Source organism: Gadus morhua, chromosome 17 (genome assembly GCF_902167405.1).
Source record: "Gadus morhua chromosome 17, gadMor3.0, whole genome shotgun sequence".
In the NCBI taxonomy this organism is placed as follows: Eukaryota; Metazoa; Chordata; class Actinopteri; order Gadiformes; family Gadidae; genus Gadus; species Gadus morhua.
In genome coordinates, this window is record NC_044064.1 from 1808172 (window position 1) to 1833490 (window position 25319).

General features: G+C 45.3%; 1 protein-coding gene and 1 long non-coding RNA gene across 9 annotated transcripts in view; one reads left to right on the forward strand and one right to left on the reverse strand.

Annotated features, from left to right (window-relative positions):
* LOC115529275 (major histocompatibility complex class I-related gene protein) overlaps positions 1 to 21707 on the reverse strand; it is a 36054-nt gene extending 14347 nt beyond the window's left edge. For 4 of the 8 annotated variants that reach the window (XM_030337883.1, XM_030337882.1, XM_030337881.1 and 1 more), the window contains exon 1: positions 21527 to 21700. In XM_030337883.1, coding sequence (XP_030193743.1) covers positions 21527 to 21581 — 55 coding nt within the window. In that variant the 5' untranslated portion in view covers positions 21582 to 21700. Of the gene's footprint in view, positions 1 to 8105; positions 8631 to 8840; positions 8909 to 9310; positions 9339 to 9585; positions 9685 to 11333; positions 11661 to 12029; positions 12309 to 19754; positions 20025 to 21526 lie in introns of those variants that run through there. The other 4 variants (XR_003973502.1, XR_003973501.1, XM_030337884.1 and 1 more) reach the window with 4 other exon arrangements.
* Positions 2968 to 4043, forward strand: LOC115529280 (uncharacterized). Its single transcript, XR_003973505.1, has 2 exons — positions 2968 to 3064; positions 3249 to 4043. It is a non-coding gene; the product is annotated as an uncharacterized LOC115529280 (long non-coding RNA).
* Positions 21708 to 25319: the final 3612 nt, after the last annotated feature.

A 25319-nucleotide genomic window follows, 5' to 3' on the forward strand; every position in this document is an offset into this window, starting at 1 on the left:
GTCCAGTCTCACAGCAGGGAGTCAGAGTCCAGTCTCACAGCAGGGAGTCAGAGTCCAGTCTCACAGCAGGGAGTCAGAGTCCAGTCTCACAGCAGGGAGTCAGAGTCCAGTCTCACAGCTGGGAGTCAGAGTCCAGTCTCACAGCAGGGAGTCTGAGTCCAGTCTCACAGCAGGGAGTCTGAGTCTAGTCTCACAGCAGGGAGTCTGAGTCCAGTCTCACAGCAGGCAGTCAGAGTCCAGTCTCACAGGTCAAGTCAACTCAGCTCAGTGCTCAGGGTGGTTTGCCGAATTCTGCACTGTTGACAAGTGATTGATGAGGACGCATCGATTCTGTGGGCAGCTATGCGATTAAAACATTTATTACCCAGCATACATTTGGAGGCAATACGCCTGCGTCTGTATGTTTTAACGTTAACTGTTAGTGTGCAAATAAAACAACTTTTCATTCAACACAAAGTTTTACAATACTTCATTGATTAATTGTTTGGTCCAATCACAATATCCACCTAAAACAGCAACAGCTGCTTTAGGTATAACTGTAATGTGTTCGTAACGTTGGTTATTTTACAAACCAACTGTAGATTTAGATTACATAGAGAATTATCCACCCGAAACAGCAAAATCTGGATAATAACATCAGTAACTATCAGTAACAGTGGCATTATAAAGCATCATCTTAAACAGCAACATTTATTCATACTGGTCACCAGTTGTAGGCCCACCCCACCCCGTCTTCCTCTGCTCTCATTTCATCCACTAGAGGGCAGTCACGGCCTGTGGATGAAGAGTGACAGTGCGAGGGGTTATCTCCTCTGAGTCGTAAAGTGGGACGGCTTACCTCCTTTGAATCATAAAGTAGGAGGGCTTACCTCCTCTGAGTCATAAAGTGGGAGGGGTTATCTCATCTGAGTCATAAAGTGGGAGGGCTTATCTAATCTGAGCCATAGTGGCTCATGTTACACTGGGGCGGCTTTATGAGATATTATTTTGTGGGATGTTATCGCTCATGAACGCTTCAAATTCGCATGTCATTGGAGAACCCAACCATGTAGGCGTCTCATTAATATGTATTGACCAATTGTCTATAAATGTAGTTTGTTTATTTTCTAGGTCAGCAGTAGTGATATCAAATAAATCACGTGGTCTTCTGAAAGAGAAGTGACTCTCCTCCGCGTGGGTTCAGACGAGGCGACGCGGGCGGGATATCGGTTTACTGCGCCTGAACATTTATCAATTACTGCTTAAGACTCATTTGACAAGATATATACACACTTTGGGTCCTGTTTTATCAGGAAACAACGTAGATGTGGAGCGTGTGTGTGTGTGTGTGTGTGTGTGTGTGTGTGTGTGTGTGTGTGTGTGTGTGTGTGTGTGTGTGTGTGTGTGTGTGTGTGTGTGTGTGTGTGTGTGTGTGTGTGCCCGCGAAGTGCTGTCTTTTCCTGTGTTCAAAAGGAAGCACCTATTAATCTCTCCTTGACCCGATGCCGTTTTCCACAAAGGTTAAGTAAAGGAGGCATACAGTTTAGGAGATTTGACTATTCGTAGAGAACTTCCTGCTCTATAAACAGCTTGTGATTCACACACAGGCCTTCTTATTCCAAGTTTGTATACCAGTTTCAAACTATACTGGGCGGACTGGTCTGCCCATCTCATATGATTCGTTAGTTTAACTTTGTGACACCAGCGCGTTTTTGAAAGGTCGAGATGTTTTCAACCAGAAGCTGGGAGCGGCCGCACAGAAGGAAAGCAGACGCTGGAACAAGACGCTGGAACAAGACGCTTTTTGGACACAGACCATTACAGGTCAAACTCATTGGACGCCATTTAGTGTGTTGGCAGTTTAGGAGAATGTAGCTGGTGATGGTGTTGTCTCTTCACCCTGCTCCACCTGGAGAACACAACACAACACAATGATGATCTCACTTTAGTACACAACAACACAACACAACGATGATCCCACTTTAGTACACAACAACACAACACAACGATGATCTCACTTGTGCAACACAATGATGATCTCACTTTAGTACACAACACAACGATGATCTCAATTTAGTACGCAACACACCACAATACGACAACCTGAATTTTAGTACACAACACAATAATCTCACCTTTAGTACACAATGAAACACAATGATCTGACTTCAATGACAAACCAAATTTAAAGTTAGAGCCAGGGTTAAAGGTTTGTTAACCTTTACAATGCAGTTCATTACACCGCAACGCAACACAACATTGTAAAATAATCTTGATAAACTATGGCCAAATGCATGTTTTTTATTGTCGTTAAATCAAACACCCTATGCAGCAGTGGTGTAGAGGGGATTTCTTTATTGGGGGGGGGGACTGTGTATGACGTCATCAAAAAGGAATCCCGTGTTCACGCACATTCAGAGTTGTTCAGTGAGTTCAGTGTTGTAACTTGCCAAGTATGGAAACTTGAGTTAATCTCAATTGTAAAAATCAACATGTTTAATAATACTGCTTCTTCCTCATTACCCCACGTATTAAGACAATAGGCCGCCTACCTACAGGACTAGACAAACACTCATGTCACTCAACACATTGATGGAGCAAATCCAAAGTAACCAAAGCTCCTGACATCATCACGCTACCACCACTTTACAGAGAGGCTGGGCCTGCAGTCACCACACACTGAGCAGACGGCGCTGCCAAAGTGAAAACAAATGTATATATTATTTAATATATTCCTTTTTTTTTATAACATGCTGAAAACAGTGTGTGGACGGCGTCCCCCCGTGTGCCCCGCCCACTACAGCCCTGGTAATGACTGATCATTCTCAATTCTCAGATACGTTTTTAATGAACTGCAATAAATGTTCGCTCCAGCCACATGCACGGTGATTCCATCCCAGTGTCTGTCTTTTCTTATTTCTACAGGACGCCATCTGTAAAACATCTACGGTGGCCTGTGTGGACACACTGGAGGGAGACAGTGAAGGACTTATCCGCTTCAAGACCCCCGAGGAAGCCCAGGCCGTCGTTAACGACCGCTCGGCCGTCGCCAAGGAACACGGCTGGACGCTGGATCTGCTCTCCGGTGAGAACCGCTTCCTCAGAGATATAAAGATCTATCGGTTCCTTCAAAGACTCATCACTTGCATTACATTTAGGGCATTTAGCAGACGCTTTTATCCAAAACTACTTACAATAAGTACATTTGTAAGTAATAAGTACTCGCATGTTTATGTTTTGGCGTTGATGTTTTTTTGTAATTTCTTTAGGTGATCATGAGTAAAGGTATTGGCAGAAGATTTTGGTGGACCGCCAAGTGAAGTTGAAAGAAACGAGGAACAGAAAAGGTGGGAGAAAAATACAAATATGAACTCCATGTCTGGTTGGAAATACATGCAGGGGATATCTCCTTTAACACTCTCTATTGTTGTTGTGTGTGGGTTATACGGTGGGCAATGGGATTGTACGGTGGGCAAATGGGATTCACCAATATGGCGGCTTGGAATGTGCGTTTTCTTAAAGGGGTACATCCAGCAAAAGTCTAGGTGGACACGCCCACTTGTGATGTCACTTAGTGATGGGTCGTTTGCGACCGAATCAGTTTGAAGGAACGACTCTTTAACAAGAACGAACCGACTTGATTCCACGTTTCAGTTCTCTCTTGTTCGTCTCTATAGTTCGTTCTCCCAGACTCGACTCCCACTCACTGACTCGCTGTTCACAAAAAAAAAGTATAGCAATAAACGTCAAACATCAGTTGTCTTATTTTGGCAGTGACTGGTTTATTAAAAAGTGTATTTAAATACGTTCTTTGAACTTATTTTAACAGTTAGTGCAAGTTGTGCCATTATGTGCATTTTAAGAATAATTCTTAATGTCAGCTTAAACACAATATTTGAATAGTTTGGTGTTAATAATTTAAAAAAAAAATGACAATGTTCATTAGTGTGGTCTATAATACAAACTGTTTTCTTTCTTCTACAACACAGTGCAGTTGAAACATCATTTTATTTGACCTTTGCACCCCGTCGTGTGAGGAGGTCTAAACACGGGGTCAAAGGTCAGCAGCTGCAGTGACCCCCTAAGCTGGTTCATTACTTATTGCATCAGCAGAGCGGCGGTCCCTGAGCCTGACCTCCATGACCCCACCGTGACCCCTCGACCTCCTCCTCCGCCCGACGGCGACGCCTCCTCGTCCGGGCCGCGCCCCGCCCCGGCCACGCCCCTCTCCGCGGGCGCCGTCCTGTACACCCCCCCCCCCCCGGGGTCCCCCGAGTGGAACCTGAACCCCGGGGGGGGGGGGGTGGCGGCGCCGTCCCTCACGGGGCCCCGTGGGGCCGTGAAGCTGGCCCTGTAGACGGAGGCCTTCTCCATGGGGGGCCCGGTGTTCAGGGGCCGGGGGCGGGGCTTACAGCTCAGCGAGCGCTGGGCCGCCTTGGGCGTGTACGAGGCGGCGCGCCGTGGTGGTCCGGGCGTGGTGGCAAATTGTGTTTGGGGCTAAACGCAATAGGCTGCCTGTTGGACCCCCCATCCCACTCCGGACCACCTCGGGTGCATTCGGGAAAGCCCCCTAACTGTCTCTGGGGGGGACCCCTCTCCTGCGTTCCTCACACTGGACACTTTGGACTGTTTGTTTGTGAGGAATTAGTCTCCAAATATATAATATTATAACACGTCTGTAAGGGTGTCCACATGTGCTACTAGGAACAGGGTTAGCTTCAGGGTGCTTAGGGTTAGCGTCAGTACTGACATCCCCCAGAGGGGGCGGTGTTGAGGGGCTCATCACTGCTAAGTATCAGCAGCTGAGTGGGCGAGGGGGGCTCAGAGTTTGAGGCTGAGCGGAGAGTCCCTGGGTCAGCAGGTGAGATTCGGTGAGTTAAAGTAACCCGATGGACAAACGCTGCTGGGCGTCTTCGAGGAGAGGACCTTTGGTATTCGTGTGTACACGGTGGAGTTGAAAGGCTGGACTTAAGGCGCGGTCTGGTCGCCTGGAGACGAGGTGCCGGTGCGGCGGGACACGGAGCGGTTGGCCTACGGCGGCTGAGGACCTGTGGTGAGTACCGCTCTGTTCTTTGGGAAAGGTCGCTGAGTCAGGATCGCTTGTAACTCACTTTAATTGGTGAAGGTTCGGTATGATATCTATGAAGCTAAAGGAGGGGAATTGTATCGGCACGCCTGGAGGCTTAGCTGGGCATCTGTGGATGCCCTGCCTGGAGCTTTCTGGTCCCTTGTGCTTTGGGTTGTGACTGTAATACTTGGTGTTGGTCCCTTGTGGCTATGTGTGGGCATTGCAACTTGGTTTGTGGCTTGGTGCTGACCCTTTTCTGGCTATGTGCGGGAATTACACTTTTTTTTGTGGCCTCGAGCGTCACCTGGCCTGCTGGTATCTCCAGAATTGATGCATGAATGAATGGCTCCTTGCATGAGTCGGACGCCTCTCTAGGCTCCAAGGACGTGTGTGGCCTGTTAGTGTGTGAATGTATGTCACAATTCCCTCCTTGGTCATCACAGATGACCATTCTACAAGCCATATAAAAGTATAAAATATGTAAAAGTATAGTCACATGGAATACACAGTGGGCTGCAAGCCTCACTCAACAACAAAGCAGTAGACATACAATCACCATGTCACAATCATCACTAAGTCAGTGGTCAAAAAATAATTATGTCATCAATCATAGATTCAAAAAGGCAAACATATCAGTTCAATCATAGAAAACACATCAAATAATTCTAACTATGTGTGATGCAAAGTGTTACACTTTCAGCATGCATTGAAAGGAAACACCACAAAAATAAGTGACATAAGAATACATTTTAGATTAAAAAAATCCTTTCAGATATGCATAGATTTTGAATGATTCAGGTGATCTTCATGTATTGGTGCGCTGTATGTATGTTTGGGGTTTTGGACATTGTTGTAGTCGTTGCTCCGGTTTGCAGTCATCAGGTGCTGTCGTTTATGAGTCCAATGTTCGTCCCTTTCTTGTCAAGGGCGCTGCTCACTTGTAGAGGTTATTAGCACGACCACATGTGAGCCTCCTCCTGGCGTCCAATCGTCAACTCGCCCGTACCAGAAGTTAGGAACATGTTCCCAACCGTACAGCCGGATCAGCTCGGGCCCCTCTGGTGGATCCTCGTCTGTGTTCACGGGTTCATACTTGATCTCCATGTAAGCTTGGATGGCACTTGGTGCTCCTGGAGTGCTCACCGCAAACAGGTTCCCCATCGTCCGGTGAAAGGGTCATTAATGCCGGAGTTCTCTGCCATCTCTAATCTGAGGGACTGTAACCCTGCCAGCGCCCTGGCCACCAACCCATCCGAAGCTGTGTTGTTGGGGATAAAAGTACCACAGGTCGTCCCTATCATCTCGCACACCCCTCCTCGCTCTGCCAATAACATGTCCACGGCTCATCTAATTGTTCTGATAGTCCTTTTACTGCGCCCGTGGTAAAATTCACAATCCGTTGTTGATTATAGTATCTATAATTGATCCAATCAACATTTCTGTTAATGGTGAACCTTCAGAACAGAACTGATTCAAACCCTGCCACTATTTGATTGCATGGTGTGGCTGTTGCTCCTGGCGTGGCCGGGTCTGGTCCTGGGTAGTTAGTGGCTCCAGGCGTGTCTGCATCTGGCTCCTCTGGCTCTGGAACTTTGTGTTTCTCTTGTTGGAATATAAACTCATGTATGGCAGTTTCTTAATTCTGTTTCTAATTGCTCTGATTGAAGTCCCTTATGGGGCCCTGAAATGTAGGTGAAGGCATGGGTCGACCTGTAAGCCTTTCATGCGGGGTTAGATGAGTCCTTCTGTTAGCTTGCATGTGATAACTCATTAGTGCGACTGGTAGTGCATCTACACAAGTCAATTGAGTCAAAAGTTTGATTTATTTTCACTACTTCCCTCCCTTGCGCATAGCCAATGCAATGCACATTAAATGATAAGCTTAGTTTGATTAAATAAAGAATAATTATATAATTTCATTGGTTATGATCTTCATTTGATCATACTGCATATCACTTATTTTAGTTTACTGCATACAAAGTTGTTGTGGTTGGAATTTAAATATTATGTTTGTTTTTTGAGGCTTGTGGTGGCGTATATATAGTTTTGGTTTGGTTCCTTTAATCAATGAATACATTTATGATGTCATCAAAAAGGACTTCAGCCTGCATGCGCACACGCACGCACACATTCAGAAGAAGATTAATCTGTGTTGCTTGTCAAATATGGAAACTGGAGCTAATCTCAATTGTAAAAATAAACATGTTTACCAATTCTGCTTCTTTCTCATTACCACACATATTAAAACAATAGGCCTAGCCTACCTACAGGACTAGACCAACACTCATGTCACTCAGCACATTTATGGCACAAATCCAAAGTAACCGCCACGCTACCACCACTTTACAGAGAGGCTGGCCCTCTAGTCACCACACACTGAGCAGACGGCGCTGCCATAGTGAAAACAAATATATATATTGGTTTTTCTAAATAATCTTTTTCTTTTGTAACATCCTGAAAAAAGGATGTTACACCCCTGCTATGCAGTGACCATAGCCGCCATTCTGCTGTTCTTTTGACTTCAGGAGACAAGATGGGGGACGGTGTGGTGGCAGTTTGTGCAGTTGGTGTTGTGGTGCTCTTGGTCTCTGGCGGGAAGCCAGGCTGCAGCTACCAGGCTTTCCAGAGCCAAAGATTCATTATACCATGTGACCCAGGCAGCCAATCAGGTCGCCCAGGCAGACTGTCTCCAAACCAGTCAGATCAGCCCTGGGCCTGAATCACCCGGCAGCCATCTTGGTTCTACACGCTAGCTGGGTGGGGAACTGAATAAGGATTTATACATTCTATTATTTGATCTGCAGAAAGAATTTATCTGTTTGCATGATGTTAAAGCTATTTACATTTGTATAATTGTGTTCATATTGTATATCATATTATCAAATACTGAATAAATGAAAGGCTAAAAATACCTATCTAAATAACCTAAAATCATAAATGCCGTTTAATGTTTTTGTGAATGTATATCTATCACATCGCTTCTCAGTTTTTTATAACTTAATCTAATAATTGTTAGGTAAGGTTTACATACAACAATAAGCATATTAAATAGGCAAAACGGTTTTTATGTATTTTATTGACAGAATAACCCAAGTATATACCATCCAATTCCCCAAATAACGCAGAAAATACAGCAAAGAGAATCAAGGCTAAAGCAGGCTAGCACGATTGTGGTAGACTTTGCAGCAATGCAATTCTCTAGCTAGCAGAACTCTCAAATAATATATTTTGAGGAAACACATTAAATTAATCGATTATTGTATTGAAACTCGACCGAATCTCACCGTCCAAAATCTTGATTCAGAATCTTTTAACATTATTTGAAACTCAAATATTACTAAACATTACAATATAAGATAATTAAAAGGTTATAACGTTAAGAGATAATCAAATCCTTCACAAATAGAGATATGGAATTGATTTACACTTCTTACAGATCGATGATTGTTATCAAAATAGAGTTAAGTATGCAGTTAGCTGATGTCCAAAGCCTGATTGTAAGGATTATAAATGAACCGCGATCCACTCCATCGTGGTTTAGGAAGCTGAACGTGAGAAGCCTCTTCATGATTTAACTTTGAACCTAAACAGCAAGGCAGCACAAGTCAGGATTAAACATCAAACACACTATCACTTTGATGATGTACTGTTAACATATTACTGTGATGAAGTATTGTTAAACTATTACTGTGATGAAGTAGTGTTAAAATATTACTATCACTATTGCTGTGATAAATAAATATAACTGTAAATATATTACAGAATAAGTATTGTAAAGTGATGAAATACTGACTGTGGACAGAGGTTGGTACTCAGGAGCCAGCTTCTGCCCCTCAGTGTTCTCAGAGCTGGTGTCAGAATCTGGGAAGTAGCAGAATGGGAGGAGGGGAAGTCATGACTGAGCTAGATGTACCTAGATCTATAGAGCTGTATAGTCCAGTGAGCTAGATGTATCTAGATCTATAGAGCTGTATAGTCCAGTGAGCTAGATGTATCTAGATCTATAGAGCTGTAAGGTCCAGTGAGCTAGATGTATCTAGATCTATAGAGCGGTGTAGTCCAGTGAGCAAGATGTATCTAGATCTATAGAGCTGTATAGTCCAGTGAGCTAGATGTATCTAGATCTATAGAGCTGTATAGTCCAGTGAGCAAGATGTATCTAGATAATAGAGCTGTATAGTCCAGTGAGCTAGACAAGGCACTAAGGTCTCGGTGTTGGTAGTGGCGTTAATCATAAGAGCAGTAAAAACTAATTATACTCACCATCTGGTTTGTGACGCTTTTTCGTAATCTAAGGATCAAGAGAAATGATTAGTGTTGTAACCGTGGTGAATATCCTCATGTTATTAGACTTTCATATTCTTAATGCCACAACATCTCTATGGACACGGCATTGGAGGAGGTTCATCATTCAGAGGTGGAGGTTTAACCAGACCACCAGTGTGTGAAGACAACCAATCAGAGTCCAGGAAGGGGACAGGAAGTAGGAGCAGGTGGAGATCAGGTGTCAGTCCTCCTGGAGAGTTTGATTCACTCACCGTTCCTCTTCTGGTACAGAAAGACTCCAACAACAGCAGCAGCAACAACGGCAAGAACAGCAACTCCAGTGAGGATGAAAGCAAGGATGTGACTGCCCTCTGAAAGAAAATCAAGAAAATCAAATCAGGTGTGTAATAATAGATGATCCCTCCATCATTGAACCACATGTCTATGGTCACGTGATGCTACAATCAAAACTAACACAGCCTCAGTGTAACTATTCCTCTAGAACCTGTTCTGGAGCTCAGGGCCACTCAGGGAATAGTCTTGCAAAGCCAGACCAAACTACAGCAAGTAGAATGGTCTGGAACCACGCTATTTAGAGCCGTCTATCCGGGGGGAAACTGTGTTTGCCTGTTTTTATTTATTTGAACCAATCACAATCGTCTAGGGCGGGGCTAACCCCGGGGAGCAGCAGCGGTGTCCATCCGGAATAGTTCAAGAACATCTTTCTTCCTCAGCAAATGCTGCAAGCAAATCTTTTGAAGTTCTTTAAAATTTTCGACAGAAAGAGCCAAACATGCTAGCTTTACAGCGCCTTCAAAGTCCTCTTCAAAACCTTCCATACTGCCTAGTTTCCGAGTTTGATGGGGAGCACAATACGGGAAAGCCAGCAACAGGAAGAGGAGGAGTAGCGGGGGAATCCGACGCTAGCGCGACGCTGTCCATTTCCTCTTAGCCAGACTACTCAGGGACTGATCTGAGCTTAGCCCTATTCATAGAACTCATTTACCCACAATCCACCGTGTTCTGCTGCACTGAGCTACTCTGCACTGAGTGCTGTGTGTTTACCCAGTAGCTTCAGCAGCGTCCAGGTAGACCCAGGCACTCTAGGAATAGTCAAATATCCTAACTTTTATGCCTCCGTTGACAGTTTGTGAGTGTTGCGTGTGTTTAGTGAGTGAGAGGTTGCGGTTGCACAGCTCAGGCTGCCGGACGGCGCTGCAAGAAACTTTTATAAACACAATATTGATATCCCGCAGTAATCAGCCCGGCAGCCCGGAACGTGTGTGTGTGTGTGTGTGTGTGTGTGTGTGTGTGTGTGTGTGTGTGTGTGTGTGTGTGTGTGTGTGTGTGTGTGTGTGTGTGTGTGTGTGTGTGTGTGTGTGTGTGTGTGTGTGTGTGTGTGGGCGGACGCTATTCGATTGCCTGGTCAACATGTACGGTAATATTCATGCTGGTTTCAATAATACATTTGATAACATTTTCCATCTTTGCTGAACAACTGTTTTGTTCGAAAGTTCAGTGATTGAAACAAATACAATCCCGGGCTGTTGAAGGTTTACGGTACCACTGTCATGCACCTCCCCGATGTCAAGTGGACCGGGTTGAATTCACTGCGGGTCTCTCTTCTCATATCCATCTTACCAAAGATATTGTATTACTGTCCTTCTCAACACTCTCTGCTCTCACTAAAAGGCTGGCAGGACGAAACAGCAATATCGACAAGCTGCGCTGTGCATAGAGAAGAAAGAATACCTATGTTGAATTTGCAACATTTTGCAACAAATTATTCTAAATCTGCCCATATATGGACATGACAGAATCTTTCGGTTTTCACTGGCTACGATGTTGCATCTGCATCTGCTGGTAATGCAACCACAAAGAAGTTATTTATTTTATTTTTGACGGCAAAGAACCGGGGCTATAGCCTCGAATGCCCCGGTATACCGACGCGCCTGGATAGAGGCCCCTGGCAGTGGTTGGGATGAGGTCAGATGGAGGTGTCGAGACATGTGTTCCCAACCTCCATCCCCTCCAACACCAGTCTTCCCCCTGTTGGTCCTGATGAGGGCGGGGTCCAGGGGGGTGAAGATGTCCTCGATGCCTTTCAGCTGGACCACACACTCGTACCTCCCCCAGTCCTCCTGTGGGACGGCCGTGAGGTCCAGGTCCACGCTGACCTGGAAGGTCCCGTCGTGGTTGGGGAGGACCTCCCCGGGGTCCACCTGCTCATGGAGCTCCTGGCCGTCTCTCCTCCAGAACACCACCACCCTGTTAGGGTAGAAGCCTGTAGCATGGCACACCACTGGGGAGGAGGGGCTCCTCTGGAGCAGAGACACCCGCGGACGCTCTGGAGAGAGAGAGAGAGAGAGAGGGAGAGAGAGAGGGAGAGAGGGAGGGAGAGAGAGAGGGGGGGAGAGAGAGAGAGAGAGAGGGGGGGGGGGGGGGGGGAGAGGGAGAGAGAGGGGGGGGGGGGGGAGAGCGAGAGAGTAGAGAGAGAGAGAGAGAGAGAATTTTATAATGTAAAGCACGTGTTCTTGTCATGTTAGTCTCGTTTGTTTATTATATATCAGATGTCTTATGCTGACGGAGAGGGAGAGGGGATGGGAGGGGGGGGGAGAGGGATAGAGGGGTTGGGAGAGGGGGGGAGGGAGGGAGAGAGGGAACAGGGACTCAGAGACATGAGTCTGTCAACGCCCACCAGGTCATGTGACTCTACCTGTTCTCTGCAGAGTGCTCTTCCCGTAGGCCAGGTACTTCTTCAGCCAATCAACACACTCCTTGGCGTAGTAGTTCTTCAAGTATTGATTCCGACCTCTTAACCCTTCCCATTTGTGTTTGGTGGTGAGAGCCTGATGCACTGGAGCGACCCAGGTCAGGGTCTTCAGGTCCCACGATATGAAGTCCTCTCCATCATAACCATACTGATGATAACCCTCAGTAGTACCATCCTCATCATCCCACTCACAACCATCCATCCTCTGATATACGTGGACACCTGGGAGAGAGAGAGAGAGAGAGAGAGAGAGAGAGAGAGAGAGAGAGAGAGAGAGATAGAGAGAGAGAGAGAGAGAGAGAGAGAGAGAGAGAGAGAGAGAGAGAGAGAGAGAGAGAGAGAGAGAGAGAGAGAGAGAGAGAGAGAGAGGTTAACAGGATAATAATTAGTTTAAAATTATACTGAACTGAGTCTCAAACTGCACCGCCCTCCACTGCACTACACCACCCTACAGCCCCTACACCACCCTACACCACCCTACAGCCCCTACTCCACCCTACACCACCCTACAGCCCCTACTCCACCCTACACCCCCTACTCCACCCTACAGCCCCTACACCACCCTACAGCCCCTACACCACCCTACACCACTCTACAGCCCCTACACCACCCTACACCCCCTACACCACCCTACAGCCCCTACACCACCCTACACCCCCTACACTCCCCTACAGCCCCTACACCACCCTACAGCCCCTACACCACCCTACACCACCCTACACCCTACACCACCCTACAGCCCCTACTCCACCCTACAGCCCCTACACCACCCTACACCACCCTACAGCCCCTACACCACCCTACAGCCCCTACAGCCCCTACACCACCCTACAGCCCCTACACCACCCTACAGCCCCTACACCCCCTACACCACCCTACAGCCCCTACACCCCCTACAGCCCCTACACCACCCTACACCACCCTACACCCCCTACAGCCCCTACACCACCCTACACCACCCTACACCCCCTACAGCCCCTACACCACCCTACACCCCCTACACCACCCTACAGCCCCTACACCCCCTACACCACCCTACAGCCCCTACACCACCCTACACCACCCTACACCCCCTACAGCCCCTACACCACCCTACACCACCCTACACCGCCCTACACCACCCTACACCACCCTACACCCCCCTACAGCCCCTACACCACCCTACACCCCCTACAGCCCCTACACCACCCTACACCACCCTACACCCCCTACAGCCCCTACACCACCCTACACCCCCTACACCACCCTACAGCCCCTACACCCCCTGCACCACCCTACAGCCCCTACACCGCCCTACAGCCCCTACACCCCCTACACCACCCTACAGCCCCTACACCCCCTACACCACCCTACAGCCCCTACACCACCCTACACCACCCTACACCCCCTACAGCCCCTACACCACCCTACACCACCCTACACCCCCTACAGCCCCTACACCACCCTACACCCCCTACACCCCCCTACACCACCCTACACCACCCTACAGCCCCTACACCCCCTACACCACCCTACACCCCCTACACCCCCCTACACCACCCTACACCACCCTACACCGCCCTACACCCCCTACCCGTGGATATATAGAGGAGGCTTCCCTCAGCAGTTCAGAGGTTATCTTTAACGGATCACCAGACAGTCCCAATCACCTCCAGGGTTAAAGACATGTCTGCTGAACTGTAGGAAGACGCGTTACTGATCTGGAGGAAAACGTACGGCACCAGGAAACTGCTGCACTGAAAGGAGCATCGCTGTTCAGAGGAGCTGAGGGCAGGGACAGGGACCCCGCTGAATCAGGAGGACTGAAGACAGGCTACTGTGCCCTGGTCATTCATTTGAATACAGATGAGAAGCTTGTGTGTGCCGTGTGCGTGCTTGTATGTTTAAGTATGTGTCTATATATTTAAGCAATAGATCACGCCGGGCTGTGGTATGTGCTCATTATACCACTGTTAAGGGGCGTTGTCCGGCCCCGACGCGCAGCGGAGGGCCGGCGACGCGACTTTCCGTCTCGTAAACGGTCGTTGCCATTTGAAACGGTCGATGCCATTTCCGACCATGTCCGATTGCGTCCGCTCTCCGATCTTGAATTCCGAATGCTTCGTGAAACGGTCGATGCCATTTCCAACCATGTCCGATTGCGTCCGTAGAGGAGCCAGGACCTGCAGCAGGTCACTTGGAGTCAGTTAAAAACAGCACAGGGTGGAATGTTTTTTTCCGCTCAGTTGCCGTGAGTAATTATGAAACTATCTATGCCAGTCATACATAATGATTGATTGAATAGAGGAGACCTGGGACAGTTGCAACACTTTTTGCTATAATGGCTCTTTTGCTTAGCAACCATTTGAATTTAAGGGATGATATTTGAATAAAATAAACTTACATCTGTCAGCTATTCATCAATACAATTTAAGGATGATTACCTTAAGTACATTATTCACAGTTGGCCTTTGAATGTAAGATGCCAACAGCAACTGTCCCCGTAAAGACACCCATGATAAAAACTGATATGCTCGGATATAAATAACAATAATCGGGTTAAATAACTTCACATGGTGTGTCTGGTGTGTTTCCAGCATTCGTAGTGTTGATCAGCAGATATATAGTCCGCCAAGACGTTGAGGTTGCTTAGTAACCAGAGACTCTGTCCATGCAAGTGAACGGAGCGTTCCCTCTTCGTCATAACTATCAAACCAAACATCCTTCACATTCACCGAGCGAACATTATGAAAGTAAAATGCACATTTCTCGCTAAAAATGTTTCCATAAAAGCATTTAATGGCGTAACTATGTTACTATTTCCACACAGAATAAAGAAAGATGTCTATGAAGGTATTATTGTAGCAAAAGTCTTTAGCACCTGTAACTGCAGAATTTGAATGCGTACACTAAAGTCACAGTAAATTTGAAGTCGTATATATTTATTTTGCATGTGTACTCTAAAGTCACAAATGTGTAACAGTACATTTGTAGTCGTAAAAAAAAAAAAAAATTGTTTAATACCATTGTAAACACAAAATAGGGTCTACGAGTACGCTAATCTGTGTTACTGGTGCACAAATCCTTTTGCTACAATTATTGCAGCGCAGTTGGTGCAAAACACATTCGCACACCCGTGTTTCACAATCTGAGAACATGCCCAAAAGGTGTGCATTCGTAAACCCAAATTTGAACAAATGCATCAGAAGTTGCACATCTGTGAACGCTATGTTAATTCAGCATTTTAATGAGCGAGCACAAAACCATTTTACAACTGCTCGAATCTGCTCCTGCAAGTCTCAGCTGTGGGGTTTTTTGCAGGTTGTTTTGCAACACCCCTAGGTGGTAAATGTGTAGCAAAAGTATTCGTATCCGTAGATGACAGAGCGTCCGTGAGCGGGACAAAATAGTCCCGCCCATAATTTCCTAATCCAATGAAAATCGCCGGCAGGGATGCATTTCTCAAATTACAGTGACGGCTGGTGGTGATTTTGGGTGGGTGGGCTAAAGAATGCATTACATTTATCAATACTTCACAGGGCTCCAGACGCCATGAGGTCACCTTTATATCTCTGTTCATAACTTTCATATAATGTGAATGATTTTTAAACAAGATTAAGGTGTAGAGAAAGGCATGTCTTTATTTGAAGCACAATTATAAATAGAAGAAAAATAAGGTGTTTAAAGTGCTTCACTGAGCTGAAATTGAACATTTCGAACTAAACCATTAAGCAAAATAAAACTTTTCTTTTGCTTAAAGTATTACACAATTAAAATGTTGACCGGTCGCCCTTTGCGCAAAATGCGGCTGTAGACGATCACACTCTTTGGTAGAGACGTCTGTGTCGCCGTCAATCATGAAGGACATGTAGGCCTATGTGGCGTTTCCGACGTCCGCAGCTGTCTTTTGCTTTAAGGTGTCGCGTCGCCCATGGCCTACTGCAATGAATTGTGCACATGCCATCTCATTGCTATACGTCGGGTTGATCTTTAATCCATTTCTCTTCATGAGAATAATTTCGGATTTAAATTGAGAATGGCAACTCCTCTTTGGCAATGTTGTATGCAACATTAAATGAGATCATTTCCGATTCCTTAGAGAACCTTATTGTTACTGCCTGTCGCTGAAATGCAGCTTGGAGAGGGGCCACTTTCTCTACACACTTGTCACGTCATGTTGGGTTATTTAGACAGCTTTTTAAATGTTTCGATACGAAACGTAGTTGACCCGCTTACAAATGCACTATTACCGGCCATATTCTGACCGCACTCCTGACATTAATTCTGTACATCGTTTGGTTGATGTGTCCCCAATCTTTTCACTTCCAATTTTTCCTCCAAAGACATTAAACAAAACCGATTAGAAAGTAAATAATCCACTTCATTCATTTTCATGCTAACGCCCGCCATACTGCACTTGCGCTACTGACTGTGCTGTGATTAGTCGAAGGTCACTGTACTGTAGCTACCTACTGTGCTAGGTCAGCCTTTGGGCTAAACTAATTTAGCCCAAATGGGAAGCATATGAAGAGGGCGTGTCAGGGCACCTGTCAATCAAACGTCAATGGAAGCTTACGCTACTGCGCTTGGGCTGAATACATTTAGCCCATTCACAGGAAAAAAACGAAGATATATATATCCTGGGTTTTTCTGTCACTTTTTGGTGCTGTTGCTTCTTTAGGTTCTACCAACATTTAAAACAATATGTTCTAAGTTTTTAATAATATTTTTTTTATTTTCACTGTAAGAGGGCTTAGCCCTGTTAGCCCATTTATACCAGCCGTCCCTGACTGGGACCCATCGCGTGCCAGCCATGGAGCTATAAAGATCGCAGCATTCTCAGCGCGGGTACGTTTCTTTCTGGAGAAGTGAAGAGGGCGTCCTACTGAACGGAGGTGGGTATCCTATATTATGTAAAATGAAATGACTTAGTTCAAGTGAATTCTCCCCAAAGTATTGCATTAACATTTCTGAATTTATGTTATGGCGACCATTAAAATACATTCAAGGACATTTGCGGCATGTTAATGAAATACTTTGGGGGGAATTCACTTGAACTAAGTCATTTCATTTAACATAATGTAGGATACCCATCTCCGTTCAGTAGGACGCCCTCTTCACTTCTCCAGAAAGAAACGTATCCCGCGCTGGGTATGCTGCGATCTTTATAGCTCCATGTGTTTTGCACCAACTGCGCTGCAATAATTGTAGCAAAAGGATTTATGCACCTGTAACACAGATTAGCGTACTCGTAGACCCTATTTTGTGTTTACAATGGTATAAAAAAAAAAAAAAAAAATTTTTTACGGCTACAAATGTACTGTTACACATTTGTGACTTTAGAGTACACATGCAAAATAAATATATACGACTTCAAATTTACTGTGACTTTAGTGTACGCATTCAAATTCTGCAGTTACAGGTGCTAAAGACTTTTGCTACAATAATACCTTCATAGATGTCGGCCGTATGCTTCTGTCCAACCTCACTACTCTCTGCCAGTGACGTCGGGTCAAGCTCAACGCTGATTGGGCAACGCGGCTAATCAATTCAAGATCGGAGAGCGGACGCAATCGGACATGGTCGGAAATGGCATCGACCGTTTCAAATGGCAACGACCGTTTACGAGACGGAAAGTCGCGCCGGCGACCCCCTTCACAGTGGTATAATGAGCACATGCCACTGACTGAAGTGATCTATTGCTTTTATACAACGGTTACTATTATGGCGAAACGAAAGTCATAGACACACTACATTTAAAAAGAAACCAAGAAAGTCAAAATAGCCGTTTAATTAAAGAATACAAAAAAGTAGTCCCTCCTGGCTGCCGCTATGCATCGACGGTCGCTATGCAACACACTTTAGCGTCCCTCCGAGAGAAGGCTCCGTTAGAGCGGTTCGCCGGCAATTTATCCCATGGAGCAGTTCACTCGCCGTGTGCCTAAGCTTTCGTTAGTCTCTCCATCGCCTTGCTCACTCCCGGAGTAACAACATTTACACGCTCTCCATCATCCAACATATGTTTACTTTGTAACTGTTTCTACTTCCAGGCGCGGAGTGATATGCAAACTTTCACAAAATGATCGGGCGTCATAGCAGTTATGTATACGCTCATTATACAACAGTTGGGAACCAATTAGATCGCTGGATTTAGGTCCCCCTTTGTATAAATATATATATATATATACGTACTTCTGGACGTGTGTGTGTGTGTGTGTGTGTGTGTGTGTGTGTGTGTGTGTGTGTGTGTGTGTGTGTGTGTGTGTGTGTGTGTGTGTGTGTGTGTGTGTGTGTGTGTGTGTGTTCGTATTGGGGAATGAAGAACTAACGGAGTGCAACAAATATTCTGCTTAGAAACACGGCAGCAAAGCACCACCACCTGCTGGTTACATGACGGTAATGCAGCCAGTAGACCCGCGAAACATGTCCTTGATTAAAGAAGATGTGACTTTATTAATCACTCCGGGGGCATTTTATAATATTAGTACACGTTCACTGCTTTAACTAAATGTCATGTAACATTTTCTGTGCATTTAATTTTATTTGTATTTTGGAGTTGGCCATTTTGTCCTTTTGAATACAATATTTTAGAATAATTTTCATTGATTTAGATGAGACATATCTAGCAGTAGATTATACTGTGATTATATAATATTCATTTAATATTTGGATTTTGGACACTCAAGAACACACATAGCAGGCCTTGGTCTCGTCAATTAATAAACACATTTTTCTACACAGAGTACTTCTACACTGAGTACTACCACACTGCACTTCTACACTGAGTACTACTACGCTGAGTGCTGCTACTCTGAGTACTGCTACACTGCTTAGACCAGGGGTCACCAACCTTTTTGAACCTGAGAGCTACTTCATGGGCACTGAGTCATACGAAGGGGACCCAGTTCTATATACTCTTCTGAAATAACAAATTTGCTCAGTTTGCCTTAAGTTATATATTACTATTAATGATACTCATCTATGTGAAGACATGTTAATTAAGTCAAGACTTAAAAAAGCTGGGAAAGAGTTGTTCAGGAATGAGTAGTGCTGTTTTCAGAACCGGCCTGCGGGCGCCTCATGTGGTCCTTGGGGGCGCCCTGGTGCCCGCGGGCACGGTGTTGGTGACCCCTGGCTTAGAACCTACATGAATACGAGTGTGTGGGTGTGTGTGTGTGTGTGTGTGTGTGTGTGGGGGTGGGGGGGTGGGGGTGTGGGGGTGGGGGTGTGGGTGTGGGTGTGGGTGGGTTGGTGTGTGGGTGGGTGTGGGGGTGTGGGTGGGGGTGTGGGGGTGTGTGTGTGGGGGTGTGTGTGTGGGGGTGTGTGTGTGGGGGTGGGGGTGTGGGGGTGTGGGTGGGGGTGTGGGTGGGTGGGTGTGTGGGTGGGGGTGTGGGTGGGTGGGTGTGTGGGTGGGTGTGGGGGTGTGTGTGTGGGGGTGTGTGTGTGGGGGTGGGGGTGTGGGGGTGGGGGTGGGGGTGTGTGTGTGGGGGTGGGGGGGTGGGTGTGTGTGTGTGTGTGTGTGTGTGTGTGTGTGTGTGTGTGTGTGTGTGTGTGTGTGTGTGTGTGTGTGTGTGTGTGTGTGTGTGTGTGTGTGTGTGTGTGTGTGTTTAGGGGTATGGTTCAACTTTATTCGGGGGTTAAATGATGGCTATCTCCATGTGAGAGGTCAGACATTAGATATAAACGTACCTCCTGTCTGGTTAAAGCGCTGCTTCAGAATCCCCATGTTGGCTTTGAAGACCTGCTGGTTACCCTTTCTGTTTTCAGTGTCCCTCTCCAGGTAGTCTGGGTCTGTGTCTCTGTTGGCCTGCTCCGCCCAGTCCTGTTTGGTTATGATTCTCTGGGTGTTGCTGTCGTAGTACCCAATCTGAACCTCATCCACCATCTGAACAATCACAAACTCTGGGAAGGTTGAGAGTCCAGACGACGCCGTGTAGAAAAACAGCTTAGAGTGAATCACTGCAGACAGACAGAGAGATAGACAGGTTAATACAATACATCACTGTAGACAGACAGACAGACAGACAGACAGACAGACAGGTTAATACAGTACATCACTGTAGACAGACAGACAGACAGACAGACAGGTTAATACAGTACATCACGTAGACAGACAGACAGACAGACAGGTTAATACAGTACATCACTGTAGACGGACAAACAGACAGGTTAGTACAGTGCATCACTGTAGACAGACAGACAGACAGACAGGTTAATACAGTACATCACTGTAGACAGACAGACAGAGACAGACAGACAGGTTAATACAGTACATCACTAGTTAGGTAGGTTAATCAGTGTTTCCCCCAGTAAATGTCTCAGTCAAGGTGGTCAAGGAGCGGGGGGGGGGGGGGGGGGGTCTCCGTTTCAATTCCATTAAAAAAGCTTTATGGCACGACCATTGTTCAGTATTGCTGATGCATTATTGATCTTTATTTTTTACACCTGACTGAAGTATGTTTTCTTTCTCTACGAGAGGTTTCTACTTTGTTAATGCATAATAATTAAAAAATATTTATAAAAAATATATATATATTTATATACATTGGTAGTCAAGGCGGGGCCCTATTGTTGTTAAGCGGCCGCCTTAACAACACAGTACTGGGGGAAACACTGGGTTAATACAGTACATCACTCTAGACGGACGGACAGGTTAATACAGTACAGGACAGTCAGAGAGACAGACAGGTTAATACTATCCATTATATAGTAATAAACGATTATTTAAATAACTATTCCAATGTTTTTATAATTATAAGTATATTGGTGAATTTCTGTATTCAATGCCGGCATTTTAACTATCTTCAGATTGCTATCATTGGAATGATAATAATTAATATAACAAAATAATTATTATATTTCATAATATATTGATAGCAACGATAATAATTATATTGTTGCGTCGTGTGTGTGTGTGTGTGTGTGTGTGTGTGTGTGTGTGTGTGTGTGTGTGTGTGTGTGTGTGTGTGTGTGTGTGTGTGTGTGTGTGTGTGTGTGTGTGTGTGTGTGTGTGTGTGTGTGTGTTTTTGTTGTTTACGCGCGCGCGCGATGATTCTCCAAGAACGTTGACGCCGAGTTAATAATAAGATTGTTAAGAGTGGTAATATAATACTTAGGAGTACACTTAAAGTACACATTAGTAGACTAAAAGTACACATTGGATTCCCTCCTAACTGAAGTTTAATGTTTGGATCTGATAATAGATTTTACATTTAGGAACGACGTCATCAATCCAGTGCGCTGGTTTCGTTTTCACAGTTGAACCCAAAATAAATGCCCTTATATTAGTTTAAATGTTCATAGTAAAAGATGAATTATGCTGTGGATTAATTGAATTTATTAGAGAGGATAATCAAATGCTTTTCAACCAAATTAGGGAATCTAAGCGTCGTCTCTTCAGCAACCAGAAACGAAACTTTGGAAAGATCATTTCGAAAATTTAAAACTGTAATCAGTCTTACCTGAGGACACATCGTGACCAAAGACCAACAGCAGCAGCCCTATTAGCGCCTTCATATCGATGTAATCAGAAGAATAGCACGATGCGATTATCCACGGAGAGGCGAATCCGACTCAAGCATCAGACGGACTGACCAGGAAACCTGCGAACAAGAGACGGCGCGAGAGGGAGAGGCTGGTCTGGACCAATAGGAATTCAATACGGCTTTGACGTCATTAGTTACCAGGAGAACCTAAAGTGAAACTAACTTAAAAACACACACACGCGCACGCACACGCACGCGCACTGTAACTGCGATCAAGTTTCATGTAACCCTGAAATAATTATTCTTACAATATCATGTTCATCTTCACTTATAAATAATGGCCAGAGAAATATAATGTTTAGACATACCTTATGTTCATCATAATGTTTAACTATATCTATCCTCATCTATATGATGCTTATATATTTACAGTTCAGCTAAATGTGTGTCGAGTGTATGTGCGTAGAATGATAGTTGTGTTTGTGTGAGTGTGTGCGTGTATGTGTGTGTGTATTTGTGTGTGTATTTTGTCCGTCAGCATAAGACATCTGATATCAGGACGCTAGTGGAGGAAGATCATTAGAAATATGAACTCTAGTCACAGCAACGCTGGTCAGGGCGGTGGACTACACACACACACACACACACACACACACACACACACACACACACACACACACTTACTTCCCGGACACTTTTCAGTCAATGATTTATTTGCTTGTTGTTGTGTCACTTCTTGTCTGTCGTACTTCGTTCTCTTGTCATATTTTTTATTATTCCGATGTTTCATCATCAACACTAGGCCTATCTTAGCCTGGCACATGGGGTCATTCCCGTTATCGGGCTGGCAGCAGACCAGTTCAAAGAAGGGATGGATTTGGAAGCATTGCTTTTTTGGAATAACGATGCAACAGACTAACAATGCATGCAGTGATGATATGATACACTGATCGTTTAAAACAGCCTTTGTGGATTCTGACCGCATCTTTCCTTTCTGTCTCCAGAGAGAGAGACCCGAGTTTCCCGGCATTCAAGTCTCAAGTTGGTCAAGTCCAGAACAGTCTCACAGCAGGGAGTCAGAGTCCAGTCTCACAGCAGGGAGTCAGAGTCCAGTCTCACAGCAGGGAGTCAGAGTCCAGTCTCACAGCAGGGAGTCAGAGTCCAGTCTCACAGCAGGGAGTCAGAGTCCAGTCTCACAGCAGGGAGTCAGAGTCCAGTCTCACAGCAGGGAGTCAGAGTCCAGTCTCACAGCAGGGAGTCAGAGTCCAGTCTCACAGCAGGGAGTCAGAGTCCAGTCTCACAGCAGGGAGTCTGAGTCCAGTCTCACAGCAGGCAGTCAGAGTCCAGTCTCACAGGTCAAGTCAACTCAGCTCAGTGCTCAGGGTGGTTTGCCGAATTCTGCACTGTTGACAAGTGATTGATGAGGACGCATCGATTCTGTGGGCAGCTATGCGATTAAAACATTTATTACCCAGCATACATTTGGAGGCAATACGCCTGCGTCTGTATGTTTTAACGTTAACTGTTAGTGTGCAAATAAAACAACTTTTCATTCAACACAAAGTTTTACAATACTTCATTGATTTAATTGTTTGGTGCAATCACAATATCCACCTAAAACAGCAACAGCTGCTTTAGGTATAACTGTAATGTGTTCGTAACATTGGTTATTTTACAAACCAACTGTAGATTTAGATTACATAGAGAATTATCCACCCGAAACAGCAAAATCTGGATAATAACATCAGTAACTATCAGTAACAGTGGCATTATAAAGCATTATCTTAAACAGCAACATTTATTCATACTGGTCACCAGTTGTAGGCCCACCCCACCCCGTCTTCCTCTGCTCTCATTTCATCCACTAGAGGGCAGTCACGGCCTGTGGATGAAGAGTGACAGTGCGAGGGGTTATCTCCTCTGAGTCGTAAAGTGGGACGGCTTACCTCCTTTGAATCATAAAGTAGGAGGGCTTACCTCCTCTGAGTCATAAAGTGGGAGGGCTTATTTCATCTGAGTCAAAAAGTGGGAGGGCTTATCTAATCTGAGCCATAGTGGCTCATGTTACACTGGGGCGGCTTTATGAGATAGCCTATTATTTTGTGGGATGTTATCGCTCATGAACGCTTCAAATTCGCATGTCATTGGAAAACCCAACCATGTAGGCGTCTCATTAATATGTATTGACCAATTGTCTATAAATGTAGTTTGTTTATTTTCTAGGTCATTAGTAGTGATATCAAATAAATCACGTGGTCTTCTGAAAGAGAAGTGACTCTCCTCCGCGTGGGTTCAGACGAGGCGACGCGGGCGGGATATCGGTTTACTGCGCCTGAACATTTATCAATTACTGCTTAAGACTCATTTGACAAGATATATACACACTTTGGGTCCTCTTTTACCAGGAAACAACGTAGATGTGTGTGTGTGTGTGTGTGTGTGTGTGTGTGTGTGTGTGTGTGTGTGTGTGTGTGTGTGTGTGTGTGTGTGTGTGTGTGTGTGTGTGCCCGCGCAGTGCTGTCTTTTCCTGTGTTCAAAAGGAAGCACCTATTAATCTCTCCTTGACCCGATGCCGTTTTCCACAAAGGTTAAGTAAAGGAGGCATACAGTTTAGGAGATTTGACTATTCGTAGAGAACTTCCTGCTCTATAAACAGCTTGTGATTCACACAGAGGCCTTCTTATTCCAAGTTTGTATACCAGTTTCAAACTATACTGGGCGGACTGGTCTGCCCATCTCATATGATTCGTTAGTTTAACTTTGTGACACCAGCGCGTTTTTGAAAGGTCGAGATGTTTTCAACCAGAAGCTGGGAGCGGCCGCACAGAAGGAAAGCAGACGCTGGAACAAGACGCTGGAACAAGACGCTTTTTGGACACAGACCATTACAGGTCAAACTCATTGGACGCCATTTAGTGTGTTGGCAGTTTAGGAGAATGTAGCTGGTGATGGTGTTGTCTCTTCACCCTGCTCCACCTGGAGAACATAACACAACACAATGATGATCTCACTTTAGTACACAACAACACAACACAACGATGATCCCACCTTAGTACACAACCACACAACACAACGATGATCTCACTTTGTGCAACACAATGATGATATCACTGTAGTACACAACACAAAGATGATCTCACTTTAGTACACAACACACCACAATACAACAACCTGAATTTTAGTACACAACACAATAATCTCACCTTTAGTACACAATGAAACGCAACGATCGGACTTCAATGACAAACCAAATTTAAAGTTAGAGCCAGGGTCAAAGGTTTGTTGTTAACCTTTGCAATACAGTTAATTACACCACAACGCAACACAGCATTGTAAAATAATCTTGATAAACTACGGCCAATGCATGTTTTTTATTGTCGTTAAATCAAACACCCTATGCAGCAGTGGTGTAGTGGGGATTTTTTTAGTGGGGGGGGGGACTGTGTATGACGTCATCAAAAAGGAATCCCGTGTTCACGCACATTCAGAGTTGTTCAGTGTTCAGTGAGTTCAGTGTTGTAACTTGCCAAATATGGAAACTTGAGTTAATCTCAATTGTAAAAATCAACATGTTTAATAATACTGCTTCTTCCTCATTCCCCCACGTATTAAAACAATAGGCCTACCAACAGGTCTAGAGACCAACACCCATTTCACTCAACACATTGATGGAGCAAATCCAAAGTAACCAAAGCTCCAGGCATCGCCACGCTACCACCACTTTACAGAGAGGCTGGGCCTGCAGTCACCACACACTGAGCAGATGGCG